The sequence below is a fragment of the Aythya ferina genome (assembly GCF_964211825.1).
Source record: "Aythya ferina genome assembly, chromosome: 16".
NCBI lineage: Eukaryota > Metazoa > Chordata > Aves > Anseriformes > Anatidae > Aythya > Aythya ferina.
The window spans coordinates 7,977,620-7,992,527 of NC_140315.1; the positions used below are offsets into that span (position 1 = coordinate 7,977,620).

Sequence of the window (14,908 nt, forward strand, 5' to 3'; positions counted from 1 at the left end):
GGGATGAAGTGGGCACCAGTCTGAAACTTTGGGCTTGAATGTGTGCCAGGCAGCACGAGAGTGATTGCTCTGCAGAGGGAAGAGCTGTATCTCCATCCTTCAGAGGATACTGACAAACTTGGCAGAGCAACTGTGTTTTTAAGCCCCCCTACTTCATTGAAAAATCCACATTCTTTCTTTGTATATCTTTTTTTTTTTTTTTCTCCCCAGAATATATACCTCATTTCTCCCTTTCCTTCAGGCTTATCCTTCCCTCTGCACCCAAGGAAATAAATAAAAGCCCACATCTCAAATTTAAGCAGCCAAGTGCTAAATGGAACGTGATCGTCTGTTCCTAACAAGTAACCCTGGAATAATAAAGCCCTGCACATATACAGTGGTGAGGAACAGTGTGGGTGTAGGAAACAGCTCGGGGTGTATCCTCACCAAATGTGATTTTAATTCATATGAAATGTATGGTGTCTTTCAAATTGATATCAAACCAGTTTGGCAGTGCCTGTTAATACTCACTGCACCCTCTGAGGGCTGTTGCTGAACTCAGATCCTGTAACATTGGCACTTCTTCTTGCCTGGGCTCTGCTGTAGACAAGTTTGCTAGGCTACGCAGGGCTCCTGAGAAGTTAACCAGTGTGTATGTACTGGGTATTGTTAAGTAGCAATGCTGGTTTCAGCAGCCCTCATCCTCTCTTGCCATTCAGCCCTGTCCTTCTCCTGACATTCTCCCTTTGTGAAGGGCTGCGGTGAATGGGAGCAGAGAAGAATCTTCTTTGCTACCAGGCTGTGCCTGCCCTGAATAGCTTGTGTGTTTGGCAGCATCGACTGTGCGGGGATTTTGAAGCTGAGGAACGCGGACATTGAGCTGCGTAAGGGCGAGACAGACATTGGCAGGAAGAACACCCGCGTCCGGCTCGTCTTCCGCGTGCACATCCCTGAGTCCAACGGCAGGATCATCTCTCTGCAAGCAGCATCAAACCCCATTGAATGCTGTAAGTACCTCCTGAGATCTGCAGGGAGCCAGTGTGGGTGTGTGTATGGGGCTTATATACATCCTGCCTGTTTGTGCAGGAGTGTGCACACTGCCTGCCATCCTGGGAACGGTCATATTTGTAGTGGCAGCACAACCAGAACTTGTTATCTCCAAGCTGGTGGTTGGAGGCTTTGAATACAGACATGGGGTGGCAAATGAAATGGAGAAGAGATTGGATTTCAGGGCTTGAGCACATACTGGTTGTTGTTTTTTCTAGATGACGGTGCTGAGGGGTGTGCAGCTCAGGAGGCTGCAGCTGAAGCAGGGAAAGCCCAGGTTATTCTGGTATTCCCCTGAGGGACAGAAGAAAGCTTGCAGTTTTGATTTCTGGGGAGCAAATTCTATAAGTGTGTAAACTGAGAAACCTGCACCTCCCACTCGTTTTAACGTACTGGATCCTGAGAAAGAGAGGCCTCCAGCAAGGTGCCCCCAGGGTCGAAGTCATTTCTGGAAGGGCTCCACCCACTGCGCTGGTTTATGTGCATCCTGTGATGCTTTTTGTTGATAAATGGTGCCTTTTCAGTGGTTTGGGGATTTCACAAATACAAAATGAACAGTTTTCCTCTCCCTTTGCTGAATGACTCACCCCTTTAGCAGAACCTATCTTGCCATAAGTTATGTGAAGAAAATCATTGAAAAGTTTCTTGTGTGTATTTATAGAGATGCGGGCCTTACTTAAATAATTACTTATTGTAAGAGAGGAGCCTATTTTGGATATAAAATCAAGACAATTTGTGACTAGTGAATTATTGAAAAAAAAGCAGTAGAAGTGAATAAACAAGGCAAGACTAAGGAGAGGATGATGGATATGTGTATGATCTCTTGGCAATTTTTATGAGAGGATGACAACTCTCAGAGCATTTTACCAGCTGTGTGAAGTCTCTGGGCACCGTGATGGGAGAGGAGAGCAGTGGGAGTAGCCACCACCTGTCTCCGTAGGAAACAGGATCCTCTATGGGACCTGATGCCTGAAACAATAGCAGCCTCCACCCCCAACATGTCTCTGCTGAAACAAAGGCCTATTTGCTAAAGGAAACATTCAGTAAACTGCCAATATTGTTTATAAGAAGGGAATTGCAGTGAAGGAGCACCTGGCTTCTCCCTCAATTTCTTTTCCAAGTGAAAGCAGCCCATTCCTGCCTGCAATGGGGACCTACTTGGGTGGGGAAGCTCTGGGTGTGACTTTTACATCCACTGTACAGATAACCAGCATGGATCCAGAGCAGGTGGACGGGCCCTGGTTTATGTGTGAGCCCACCAATCACACCCATTATTCCAGTCTCCTACAGTAAAAGCAAATGCTGCTTTCAGAAAGAGTGAGCTAGGCGTTTCTAGTACCCACGACAGCACACTGTATTCGTGCCCATCATCAAAGAGCATTCAAGCAGAAATCCGGTCACGGTTTACAGAATAAGATCACATTTTCCGAAGGGTATGTGCACACCTAATTTGCCTGTGCAATGACTGCTATTTGCAACGGCTTGTTTAAGATGTCTAGGCGCTTATTCTGAGATGTGTTTGCTTTGATGAGTCCTAGAGGCATAAAAAAAAAAAACAAACACACAAAACAAAACAAGAGTCATTAGTTTGTGGCTTATTTATAAGTTTATTATAATCAAATTGAAATTAAGAAAATGTTGGGCTGCTTAGCAGACAACAAAGGACATATGAGAACTGTGCTTTTCTGAACTCACGGAAATAGAGTATAAGGTGACCTGGAGAAGTAAGCCTCTTCCATTTAGAATGTATGTTACATATTTACAGTGTTTTTGCACTTCACTTGCACTTCCTGATCACAGCCTGGTTCTAGGAAGATGGCTAAAAACATTAGTTGGTTCAGCCAGCGCTAGTAATGCAGGCTAAATCACACTAGAGATGATAATCTAAGTTGCTCACAGGTGGTGCTCAGATAAGCTCAGGAGACCTGCTGATGAGCCCTGGTGTAGCAGAAGGGGCATGCTGGGACTTTGAGATATTTTGTCCTTGCATCCCATCTGCCCCCTTTCTGTGCTGCTGGGATTCTCTGTTTCATCACTGTTTGCTTTTCACTTTTTTGACATGGCTGCTTGGGACCCCATGCCCCTGGAGCCTCTCTCCTGAGATCTCTCCTGTCTGGTAGCTGTTAATAACATCCCACTGGGAAAGCCTCAGTAAGTAGCAGCTCTAAGATAACTGGCCTCACCAGTGGGGTTCCCTCGAGAGCACTGTTGCTACCAACAGAACATCTGAGTGCTCTCCTCAGCAGAAGCAGATCCCAGCTAAAAACTCCCACTGGTGTCAGCAGATCATTAGCTGCAATGAAGCAAGAACTGCAAAGTATCTGCTTTTCTAGGGGGCAATTTGGTTCCACCTCATCTGTGTCACATTCAGCACTTGACAGGTTTTAGGAGGGGATTTCACAGGTTCTAAGAATCATCCGGAGCAAGTTCCTCCCCAGGCAGCTGTGTGGGAGGACCATGGAGGTGCTATGTTGTTAAATGATCAGTTATGCCTCAAAATGGACCTCATATCCAGACATGCCTGCACACTCAGCAGCTTGCAGCTTTTCTCTCCTTTTGCCTGTTGATTCACTCTGAAGCCGCTGAGGACACAAAGGCATTTCAAAGTCCTCTGATAATTGTAGCAACAGGCTATCACTCAGGTCGGGATAAAAAAGCCACTGTCTTTGAGGCGTGGTGCTGGAAAGGTGAGAAAAATCTCTTCGCCTGGTCATTGTTCCACACTGACACCCTGAAATGGCAGCAAGCCCACAGGAGCTAGGTGAGTTGTCCCCATAATCTCAGCCACTGGGGCCATGCAGCATCATGCAGCGTGGTGCTGCTCCCTGCCTATGCATGTCTGCAGGGTTATTCCTGCTGCAGCTGTACGTGTCCACATGCACATCCCTGACTGTGAAGATGTGTTTTAGGCATATGGTTAACTCATGAGGGTGAGCTTTCGCTGAGACAGGCAGGGCTCACTCTGAGCCTGGTGCAGAGGCAGGGCAAGAAATGCTCCAGCAGCACAGTGCTTGCTGTGTAGAAATGACCTGATGCCTCAAAGACAGCGGCTTTTTTATTCCTACCTGAGTGATAGCCTGTTGCTGCAATTATCAGCAAGTGCTTGCACGCAAGTATCCTGCAGCCTGCCCGTAAAAAGCAGGTGCTGCTCAAGCATAAGCATCTTGGATCTGAAAACTTGCTAGAAATGACCTGAAGTCTGAGTCTTAATGTAAGTTCTAATCTCTCAATGTCTTGAAAATATAATGAGAACTAAACAGTTTTCAATCACAGTTCTTTGGTGCCAAAATACAACATTGTCACCAGCACAGCAGTGTGTCTGAAATCTGAGTGGCTACCACACAACTGCTAACACGCAGATGCTGTGACACAAGGGATTGAAGGGTTACAGAGTTAACCTGTCCCTTCACGTGCAGCCCTAATAAAAAGCCACTCAGTGAATTGCCGCAGAGGGTTTTTGGTATTTGCAGACTTGATCATTGTTCTCAAACCATTCAGACAACATCTGCAATATTAGTTCTGTTTGTTTCCTTGCATTTGCTGTTCAGTGTGAGACGAGGCTCATTTCTTGGTGAGTATCGGTGGAGTCAGGTCTCTACTCCTCAGCTGAAATATCCATGGAGCAGGAAAGAAGCAGCACTGAAGGGATTTCAGAGTAGCCACATCAGCACCTGTGAGGCTGCCTGGTTTATTCCATGCTGCTGGCAACCAAAATCACTCTATGCAAATATCTTTAAGATGTGAGTGTAGGATGAGGAGTACCACTCATACTGTGTCACAGGTTTTATTCTAATAGATTGTGTGCTTAAAGCTTCCCAAAGTGTCTCACAGTTCGTGTTTCATATAATCCATGTTTGCTGAAACTAAACTGCTCGTGAATGGCTTAAAATGCAAATGATGGCACTTGGCATGAGAGAGAGAAAGGTTCTAAAATCTTGTTCTTATAATAGATATTCCACGGTGGTAAAAGCAAAACAAACAAACCTTATTACTAAAGAACAGTGTGTCCACCCGAGGAATTTAAAATAGTTTCTGTTATTGACAGTATTTTGTTCCACTAAATTGGGTCAAATATCTTATTTCCCTTTAATCAATTTCCCTGGAAGTTTCCTTTATTTTTCTCTCCTTCTAGTAGATTTTCCCATCGTATTAGACAATCTGAGCCTATGATACTTGACACATTAATAACTACAGAGGAAAGAGCTAGTCATTTAAAAGAATGTTGTCTTGGCAAAGCGAGGAGTGCTTTTCCTCGGCCATGAGTTGTGCTGGTTGGAATACAACGGCAGGCAACAAGCAGGTCTGGTTTACTGAGATAAAAAAGCAGAAGCAAATGGTCTGTTTGCACCTGAGAGGTGCCCGCTGCAATTTTAACCAGAAGCAAGATTATTATGAGAGTAGCATGGTTTCCAGATGAATTAAAGGAATTCCCCCTCCCCTTTCATTTCAACTTCAAGACAGCCATGCACTTTGCCGTAAATACAGCTGACACAAAACCTGGTGCCTTTCCTAAAGTAAAATTTCTCTCTCCTAATTTAAAGCTAATTCTGACAACTTTTGCCACTTTTAATGTGCTACTAAAAGATTTTAACCTGGAAAGTCTGTCAGAAGGAAAATGCTCACCCTTTTTGCAGTAGTGCTGCTGGTAAAAGCAAGCGACCCAGCTTATTACGCAGACCATGGATTTCTGAGCATAATTTAAGCTCAGCAGATCTCCTCCACAAGGGATTAAAGGGAAATGCTGTGTGTACCCGCAGAGATGATCGACAGAGAAGTGAACCGAGGCCATGGTTTTCCTGTCATTAATCACATGCTGCTTTGGTGAGCTGGCTGCAGTTCATAGAAAGCATCATACTTATCTGACACTGCTGCCATCAATGCTTGTCACTCCTCCTTCGCAAGGGCATCATAAAATAAATTATGTGCAGGGAAGGAGGTGGAGAAAAGCCCTCTATTTTTGGTGCCTTTTTCTTGGATGGCTCTGTACAAACTGCTGATTAAGTCTTGCTGGCGACAAATTGGAAACTGTTGTCATTCCATATGGGGGTTCTTCTTTTGGTAGCATTTGAATCACATTTTCAAGGTTTCACATCACAAGGGCTGGAAATTAGCTTTATTTCCTTGATTCTCACTTAAGCCTTCCACTCCCCAGTACTCCTACCAGGAGGTAATCCTCCCACCCCTCCAATTAGGAGGTTGTTCCTCGAGGGGGTGCACTGCTGGTGCCTGCCTGCCTGCTAGAGATGCCTCCTGTCCTTGGTCTGCCCCCAGCTCCCACGCTGCAGGTCCTCAGCCTGTGCTGCTGTGCCCACCCTGAGAGCTCCGGGTGCTTCAGCAAGTGATGAATGGGATCAGAGGCTCCCAGGACGTTAATGTGTTGGACAGGCACTGGGCACAGGAGCACTGCTCCTATCAGTCCTGCCGCAGGCGAGCAGTTCATGGTAAGTAAACACAGTGTGACAGGAGGAAAGAGATATTTACTTTGGCTCATTAAGGTTTGCACTGAGGTGGAAGAATTAATCCCACAACAAATTATGCTGCTGTTAAGGCTCTGCTATTGCTTCTAGGGTTTGGGATTTCTTTTTGAGTGTCAGACAGGCAGCTCTGCTTGCCCTTCTCCAATCCAACAGGAATCAGTCGCTTGAGCCAAGAGCCTCTGGGGGTTTGGAAAGACATGTTAGGGGCAGTGAGTCACGGCTCAGAGGCTTCCAGAAAGCTGGGTGAACCCAGGACAGGGTGTCCAAAGTGAGACCTGGACATTTGGCCTGGGGGGACCGCTGTGCTGGGATGCAAGTCCTGACACCCCCCCCCCCCCCCCCTCTTTTGAATATCCAAGTTTTAGTTTACTTGGCTTGTGAGGGCAGTTAGAGGTAATTAGAGGTAATGCTAGCTTTGTCCTTGCTGCGCTGCAGGTGGTCCTCAGTCCTGCTCCTTGTGACCACCCAGAATATGATCTCTCCTGAACTGCGCTCAGCTATGGAGTCAGTTAGAGGGACAACACATCGATTTAAGCTCTGGATCTGGCGTTGCAGGTGTCAGGTGGCATGCAGCAGCTATTCTTTGGCCTTTACTTACACAGAAGTTTGCATGGAGGCCTTCAGTCAGTCCACAGACTAAGACATTGAGAAGCTGTGCTAATACCTGGGGGCTATGGAGTGTCTGCTCTGCAAGCGACCGTCAGACCCGCTGCTCTGCGCAGAGTTCACAGGCCTGTTCCTCCCGAGAGGCAGATCATGTAAATTCCCTGATCTGGCCCTTGCTCTTATTGCATGTGCAGGGAGAAAGATTGCCTAGACGGTTCCTCTCCAGAGGCTGTTAAGATACATTTAGCTTCAGTTAAGACTCCTCATAAAACGAGTCAGCCTTTGGGCAAGACAAGGCAGTGCTTGGAAGCCCTCCAAGCCGGTGGAAGGAAACACGATGCTCAGGCAGGGCTGGAGCTGCTCATCAAGGGGACGTGTGGAGGAGCACTGATGGGGAGCAAGAGGGGCTCTCGGGCAGAATTGCAGTTCCCTGAGGGGCACGCTCAGGTAACACATCCCTGGGGAGAATTTGCAGCCACAATAGATGTATCCAAGTAGTCAGTTGTCTCAAAATATCCCTTTTTCTTCCTCGAAGCCCAGTAACTTCTGCCAAAAAAGGAATGATTGTAGGTGCTGTGAGCAGGTGGGAAAGCAAGAAACACCCTCACCCAGCCTTGGCACATTTCTTGTGGTCAGCCTGCAGGCTTGTGCATCCCATGTGCATAATTCAGCCCACCATCCCAGATGTTTAGGCCGTCTTTACGCTTCCTCCACCAGCTGGCACAGGGATGGGGACCAAGGGGACAAGTCTTGCAGCCTGGCAGCGATGTGCAGGCCCCTGGGTGCTGTGGGCAGGGGAGGAGGTGCAGGGGCCACATCCCTCCTGGCTGGGGGTGCCTGGAGGTGGTGCAGTGGCTGGGACAGCAGCTGCCTTTCTCTCTCTCGTGTCACTGTGCACATTGTGTTTCTTGGCACTGTGCATCCATGACATCTTGATTTGCAGACAGTCAAATAAAATAGAAAAATAATGTCCCCTGTTAATAGGTTGACACACTGCTTCAGGCCAAGTGTGAGTATTTCTATAGCATTTGCTTTGCTGCCTTATGTCAGTAACTGTTGCTATTGAAAGTAAACACCCCAACTGGTTAAATCAACAGCGTTTTGTTTATTCAAAGCTCATAAACTCCAGTAGCTGTAGGTCACTTTATGAAGTGCCAACCCCTGGGGGAAGAGAAGGAATAGTGTGAAATTATTGCATGCAGTCCACCCATCGTGAGCCTTAGAGGAAGGGGATTTATTGGCAATTAATATTTCTTGCAGAGAAAAATAAAGTGATCCTATTGAGGCAGCTTCATGCTGAACCTTAAGCCTCCTTTCTAGAGAAAATGGGAAATAGGGGGTCTCCTTGCAGACCTGGGAGAAAAATAGGATCTTGGAAAATGAATTTTTTTAATTTTTATTTTTTTTTACAAACTGGTTTGCAAACCACCCAGTGGGAGAAGAGTGCAGACAAAACATGCAGTAGGAAGCCTAATGCTCAGTAGGTACCCGAATTCCTCCACCTTTGCCATTCGCATGGTGTCTGCACTGTGAAACTCAGCTGGAAGATTTCTAAGTGACATTGTTCTGCTGCACATCTGAAGCAGATGTGGGTTTTTACACTTATAGGTGTGGCTAATTCTGGGCCTGGGTGAAAGCACTTGTGGAGATGCCAGTAGCCTCCTTGTGCTGTAGCTGTGCCTCAGTGTAGCTTTGCAGCAGCCTGGCTACCGCTGGCCAGCGTGGGGCTGTATCAGGGAAGCCCCAGCGCTCCTCTGCCCACTGCAGGCTTCCAGGCAGCGCTGCTTGGCTGCCCAGCTCAGCTGGGGAGAGCAGCAGGGTTTGGGGTTTCCAAGGAGCCGGGATGCACAGGCTCCCCAGTGAGCCTGCTGTCCTCCCCAGCTCCCTGGTAGGTTGCAGCATACACAAACACTGCGCTCTATGGAAGTTGGATAGAGACTTGGTTTTCAGCAGTGATTTCCAACTTGCCTAGTTCCAGATGTATTTCAGATGAGTCAGATGGTTATTTCCAGGCTAAAATTTGTCCTTCCTCATCCTGAAAAAGCCTTGAGAACCACTGGTCAGTGGGATGTCAGGTACAAAGCTCTCTATTGAGACACTCAGTCTGCAGGAGACGTAGTTTAATCTGCAATTTTGACAATTTGGGACGCTTTTGAAGTGAAACTTGTGGGTTGTGTAGGAATAAAGAGCATTCAGGGCAAAGTTTAAATACATTTTCTCTTGAGTGTTGTAGACATGGTTTTGGTTATTGCTATTTACTTGTAAGCCTTTGAGGTTACAAACCTTTGTGATAAATCCAATTATGAACTCATCAAAAGCGTGAGTATTTAGGGATAGAAATTAATCATGGAGCCATGTGAAAGAAATTAGCAGCTTCTGTGAAAATAATCTGAATATATATTCTTAATTGGCAGTATCTTAGCCCAGCTGTTGTAATATATTTGAAGGGAACAATGAGTCATAAGGTTGTTTTAAATAGATTTTAAAAAATGCCTCTCAAACGGCAGAAGAAAGTTACGAATATTGATTTATCTGTATTTCTAGCAAGACAAAAAAATAAATTGTTCCCCTCTCCCACAGACACCTGTCTACAGGGTTTAACACTTATGTTTTCCCACCAAATACCCCAGCTTTGTTTCTGATGCAGTGACAGAGTTTGTGCAGCTCTTGCTGCAGCCAAGAGCCGTTGGATTTTCGGCTCTCTGAAGGCTGCAGAGCAGTAAAAGGGTGCCTGGACCGCAGCCCTGCCTGTGTGCGAGGGGAGGCCCAGCACTGGACATATAGGTTAACGTTTCTTTGGTTTTGGCTCAGCGGTGAATGGTGTTCAGTGAAGGGAAGACACAAACGCTCGAGGTCTCTTGGGAGCAGCCTCTTTGTCAGAGAAAGTTAAAACCCAGCCAAGGCAGCTGTTAAATAGATGAGCGGCATCCTCTGGAGGCCTTTCCAGTTGGGGTGGATGAATCTGGAGGAGTTTGAGTGCAGGTCATGAACTCGCAGTTCACCAGACCCAAATTGCTGCCCACCTGGTCTGCTCACAGGGAAGCTCCTGATATTTTCCAGCTGTTTGTGTTGCAGGGAACAATTCTCGCATCTTCACTTTCTTCGCCTCCTGCTGCTCGTTAGCAAAGAGTTGAAACAGGATCGTAGGGATGGTGACCAGGACTCTCCAAAGCTTTCCTGTCCATGTAAATGACCGTTTTAATGGGATGAGAGGACCATAGTGGGAGAGATGGTGCTGTCCTGGTTTTCTGGCTGAGGAGAGAAAGAATAATAAAGCTGGGGGCTGCTTGTACACACCCGGCTTTGTGATTGCCCCTCTGGTTGTGTGTGAGGCCTGCTGTGTGCACATGGAGACGTGTTGGCAACCTGACTGTGCCAGGCCCAACACTGGGCCTGGTCTCTGTGAGAAGCATTGGGCTTTTGTAGAAAGGGTTTATTTTTATTTTTTTTTCTGAAGGAATTCAGTGTTATTCAGTGGAATCCTCTCTGCAGGTGGAATTTTTGGGCTCCAGGACTGTAGTGTGCCTGCACTTGAAAATTTGGCTATTTATTTGGAAACAGACATGGGCAAGTTCCAGCTCATTCATCCAAGCTGTCCTTTTTCAAGGACAAGGAGTAAGGCCAGCACAGCTGAATCGCTGCAGCCAGCTCCTGAATGTTTCCAAATAAAATGCCTTGAGTAAGTTTATTTTTCCCTCTCAAACCTAAATTTAGCACCCTGGAGGAGCTGCTTTGGCAGTCAGTGGATGGTAACGATGACAAGATCGATCTGTGGATAGTTCTGGGAAGATTTGGAAAGTGCTGGTAAAACAGAGTTGATTTCATTCATGTCTGTATTTTGTCCACAGCCCAAAGGTCTGCTCATGAACTTCCAATGGTTGAAAGACAAGATATTGACAGCTGCCTTGTGTATGGAGGACAACAGATGATTCTGACTGGACAAAATTTCACAGCAGAGTCCAAGGTGGTGTTTACAGAGAAAACTTCAGGTAGGGCATTTTTTTTTCTCACTTTTCCTAATGTGATAAGGCAAACCTGCAGTACTGTTGTGTCTCATGATACTGTTCTAAGATTTTTGCTTGTGAGTAACTCTACTCCAGTGAGTAATCCCATTCAAGTTCTGCCAAGTAAAACCAAATTTCTTGAGGTAACCTTGTGAGTAAAATTAGTCCTGGGTGCTCACATCTGCATTGTCAACCTTGCAGACACTGTTGGAAAGTAAATCAAATGTCATGGGGAAGATTCACAAGAATATAGACATTGGGAAACAGCAGAAAAAGGGTACATTATCAAAGAAATTAAATGACCGTTACATGTACCCTTTTGCTTATTTAATCTCATGTTTTGTGAACTTTACTGTAGAAATAATAATTGAAATGACCGTTTTTGTTGAAGTGAACTACAGGCAGAGGTTGGGGCTTCTGCCCTTAGAAGTCTGTGAGAGAAAAACGTGTGTAATATGTATTTTGATATCAAAGTAAAATTATTTTTATACACATATTGAGACATGAGAACACATCACTGCATCTTCCGTATTTTTTCAGATATTTTCAGCATTGATAGTTTCCACATTGATAGTTTTCACATCACTTCTTATAAAGAACCCTTTTAGGCATAAACAGAAATATATATTTCCCCACAGTGTGAAGGGAAACAGTGCCTCCACAGGCAAATGAAATTCAAGGCTGTGAAACATGCTGAGATTAAATGGAAAATAACCCAAAATGTCACAAAACACATATAAAAATATATTTTATTGACTAAGGGCCTGCTTCTGTAAAGCTTCTTTCTCTTTCAATTATCCCCAGACAGGCAGCTGCACAGCTCTCTGAAGGATCTGTCTCTAACTTTACCACGTACCCCTGAAACACATAGTCAAAATTTGCACTGCTTCCACGTGTACAGGTTTGCATCACCTCAGCGTTGCCATTGCAAACTGAGGCATCAGGTTAAATCATGCAGCTATCTAAGCCTATGCACACCCATGCATCTGTCCTACTGTCTGTGCAGGTACAACCATGTACACCAGGTACATGAAGAACTCACAGAAGGAAGGCTCAGACTGTAGCAAAACAAATCAAATTCAATTCAGAGGGAAAAGTTCCCTGTTATAGCACAATACTATTTTTTTTTCCAGTAGAGCTGCATGTTTTAAAATACTTTTTGCCAAATTTTGGGGGTATTATTGCTAGCTCTTGAGCAATAACGAAGAGGGAATGACTAGCAGATTACAGATTATCTCTGTTCTCTTTTCATCTTGGCTGTTTATTTGCTTAACTTGCACAGAGCCAGTACAAGATGGTCTCAAGCCCTGGTTGGTGTTGGATGAATATAAGTAATAGGAATAATGAGTGGTTACTGGGAGTTATTTAGTTGCCTAGCATCACCTCTACTGCCTTTGCTGAACTCTATTTATTGTGTTTTCACAATGGCATGCCGTAATAAATACCACTTGATTTCTGACCCAAAGAATACCTTACCGTAGAAAATATGCTTAACATGGTCTAATGGTTCAGGTGGGCGGAAGAAATCCAGATTTTCTTGTTTACAGGTGGAAACACAAACAAATGCATTCTGCTGTAGTTAGTTACCTGTTTACTTAGAGCAGAATTGTTTCTTTTCTAATATCATATGCACACAGGCATTTCCTCTCACCTCACTAGGCAGTATGTGTATTTTATTGGATTTCTTAGGGCTTTTGCAAAATGACATTTGTTTCTTTGTAAATGGTCTGGGCTTGTTTAACTTACCCTTCATTAGGCTTGATTTTTTTATTTGGAATAATGTGCTCTGCAAGGATAACAACAGCATCCAGGGATCAGAAAAGCATCTTGCAATATGAAAGGCCAGACTCTGCCATCCTTTAGTCTGGTTTGTTTTAGTGAGACAAAGGACTCTGCAGTACAAAAGAGCAGCAAGAGTAAAAATAATAATAATAAAAAAAAAAAGTAAAAGAGCAATTTTATTCAAACTTCACAGTCCCTTCGCATTGCTAAGAAAACAGACTGTTCCTAAGTTTTCTGTCAGTAAACTAAGGCAGAGAAAGCCTAAGCAATATATCCAGTGACTTGCAAGAAGGGATTTAAGATATAGCATCACCCAAGTGAATAGCATGTGTGTGATTTATGGGGTAATGCTTTTGGCAAAAAGCAAGCCAAACAGTCATGTATGTGGGCATCAGCTGGTGAAGTGGGGGAACAAAAAGCGTGCTGGAGGTCCCCCTTTCTTCCCACAGCTCCAGCAAGCCACGCTATTTCCCAGAAAGAAGGAGAGCTGCTAGGCCACTAGGCCTCTGAACTGTGAAGGTTCTGATGAGCCTGTGCAGTCAGAGCAATTTTCTTGGCACCCTTTCTTTCCTTTTAAGACCATGTATTAATTCCTTCCCACTGTGCTGCCACTGTTCCGTCGATGTCAGCGAATCGTGAAGGTGCATGGGAACATGCTTGGCAGCCCGCAGTGGTACCTGTCCCAAGAATGTTTTGCAGTAACTAAAGGAGATGATACACTAAAAAAGAGGTAGCTCTTAATGCCATTTCGAGGAAACATCTGAAATGCCCAGCCCCTATTTCCATATGAGAGCAGAGAAGGCTTTGGCTGGAACAGATGTTAGAAAGTAAAACGAACAACAACATTTTCCACACTAAATCTAAAGCTTTTCTTCACTGCTGGGGAAACTGCATTTTTTTGTTTCTTTTTTTACCTCCTGGTAGTGGAGAGCCATGGCTTATCCCAGCAGCAGTGCCCAGTCTGGAGCAGAGATTTGCATGCTGGTGTTCCATATCCTGCACTGCTCCCTGGCCACCTCTGTGGTCGGTCTCTGGCTGCTGGGCTTTGGATAAGCGGTTGGCATAGGGGGAATTTAGAGGATGGGAGACCTGATTCAGGGCTTTGGTCTGGATGAGAAGTGTGTGCATGCTGGTATATAGGGTGGCTAGGGGACTCTGTGCCATGCTGCAGGCCTGATAGCTCTCTGTGTGTCCATGCACCATTTTATAATGTAGCAATACCTCTTGCAGATACACTGTGAAGTGCTTTTAATGTGAAGATTGCTTTCTTTAATAGGTGTACATTTAAGGCAAGAAAGGTTAAAGCTTATCTGGATATGTAAGTCACGCAGGGGCTGATGTGACTTCAACTGACTGCAGTAGATGGAGAATTAAGCCTTTGTGCATGGCTTGTAGAGGTTATCAAGTGTCCCAGAGAGCCTGAAAGTTAGGATCTTACACACCTGGGACCTTCAGCTTCTCCCTTTATAAACTGTAGACTATTTTAATTATTACCGTGGCCTTACTTAGTCATTGTTGCATTAGACTGCAGGAACACAGAACAAAAAGGGCTGGTTGTGCAGCCCACTTCTCAATTAGAAACGTCACTGGGTGGAAGGAGGAGGTGGATATTGCACTCACCTTGGAGCGCTTGCTTGCTGCAGCGCCCATCTGCACAGCAGTGTGCAGAAAGCTCTGATAAGCTGCTCAGCAGCAAACTAAGCCACAATAAACATTCTGGTGGGTGGATAGCACGCGTGACCCTGCCATTGTCGCGTCCTCTCCTAGCTCGCAGCGCTGCCCCGGGGAGCCTCAGAAAGAATTGTACCTCTGTGCAGGCAGGAAGATGCACCACCTCTCGGGGGAGCACAGTTTTCTCTGAGTTTCATTTTAACAGCTCACAAGCCTTGTCTGTGCTAGAAAGTGGTGCTTGATTTCCCACTTTTGACACCACTTTTAGCTCTACCAGTAATGGCAAGGGAGAGAGCAGCAGTGTGGAAAAGCATCTGATAGCTTTCAGCATGTTGTGCTCTG

General features: G+C 45.4%; 1 protein-coding gene across 7 annotated transcripts in view; it reads left to right on the forward strand.

The window, feature by feature from the left end:
* NFATC2 (nuclear factor of activated T cells 2) overlaps positions 1-14,908 on the forward strand; it is a 90,453-nt gene that overhangs the window by 28,114 nt on the left and 47,431 nt on the right. For all 7 annotated transcript variants that reach the window (XM_084537951.1, XM_084537955.1, XM_084537954.1 and 4 more), the window contains exons 5-6: positions 814-986; positions 10,958-11,098. In XM_084537951.1, the coding sequence (XP_084394077.1) occupies positions 814-986; positions 10,958-11,098 (314 nt within the window). The remainder of the gene's footprint in view (positions 1-813; positions 987-10,957; positions 11,099-14,908) is intronic.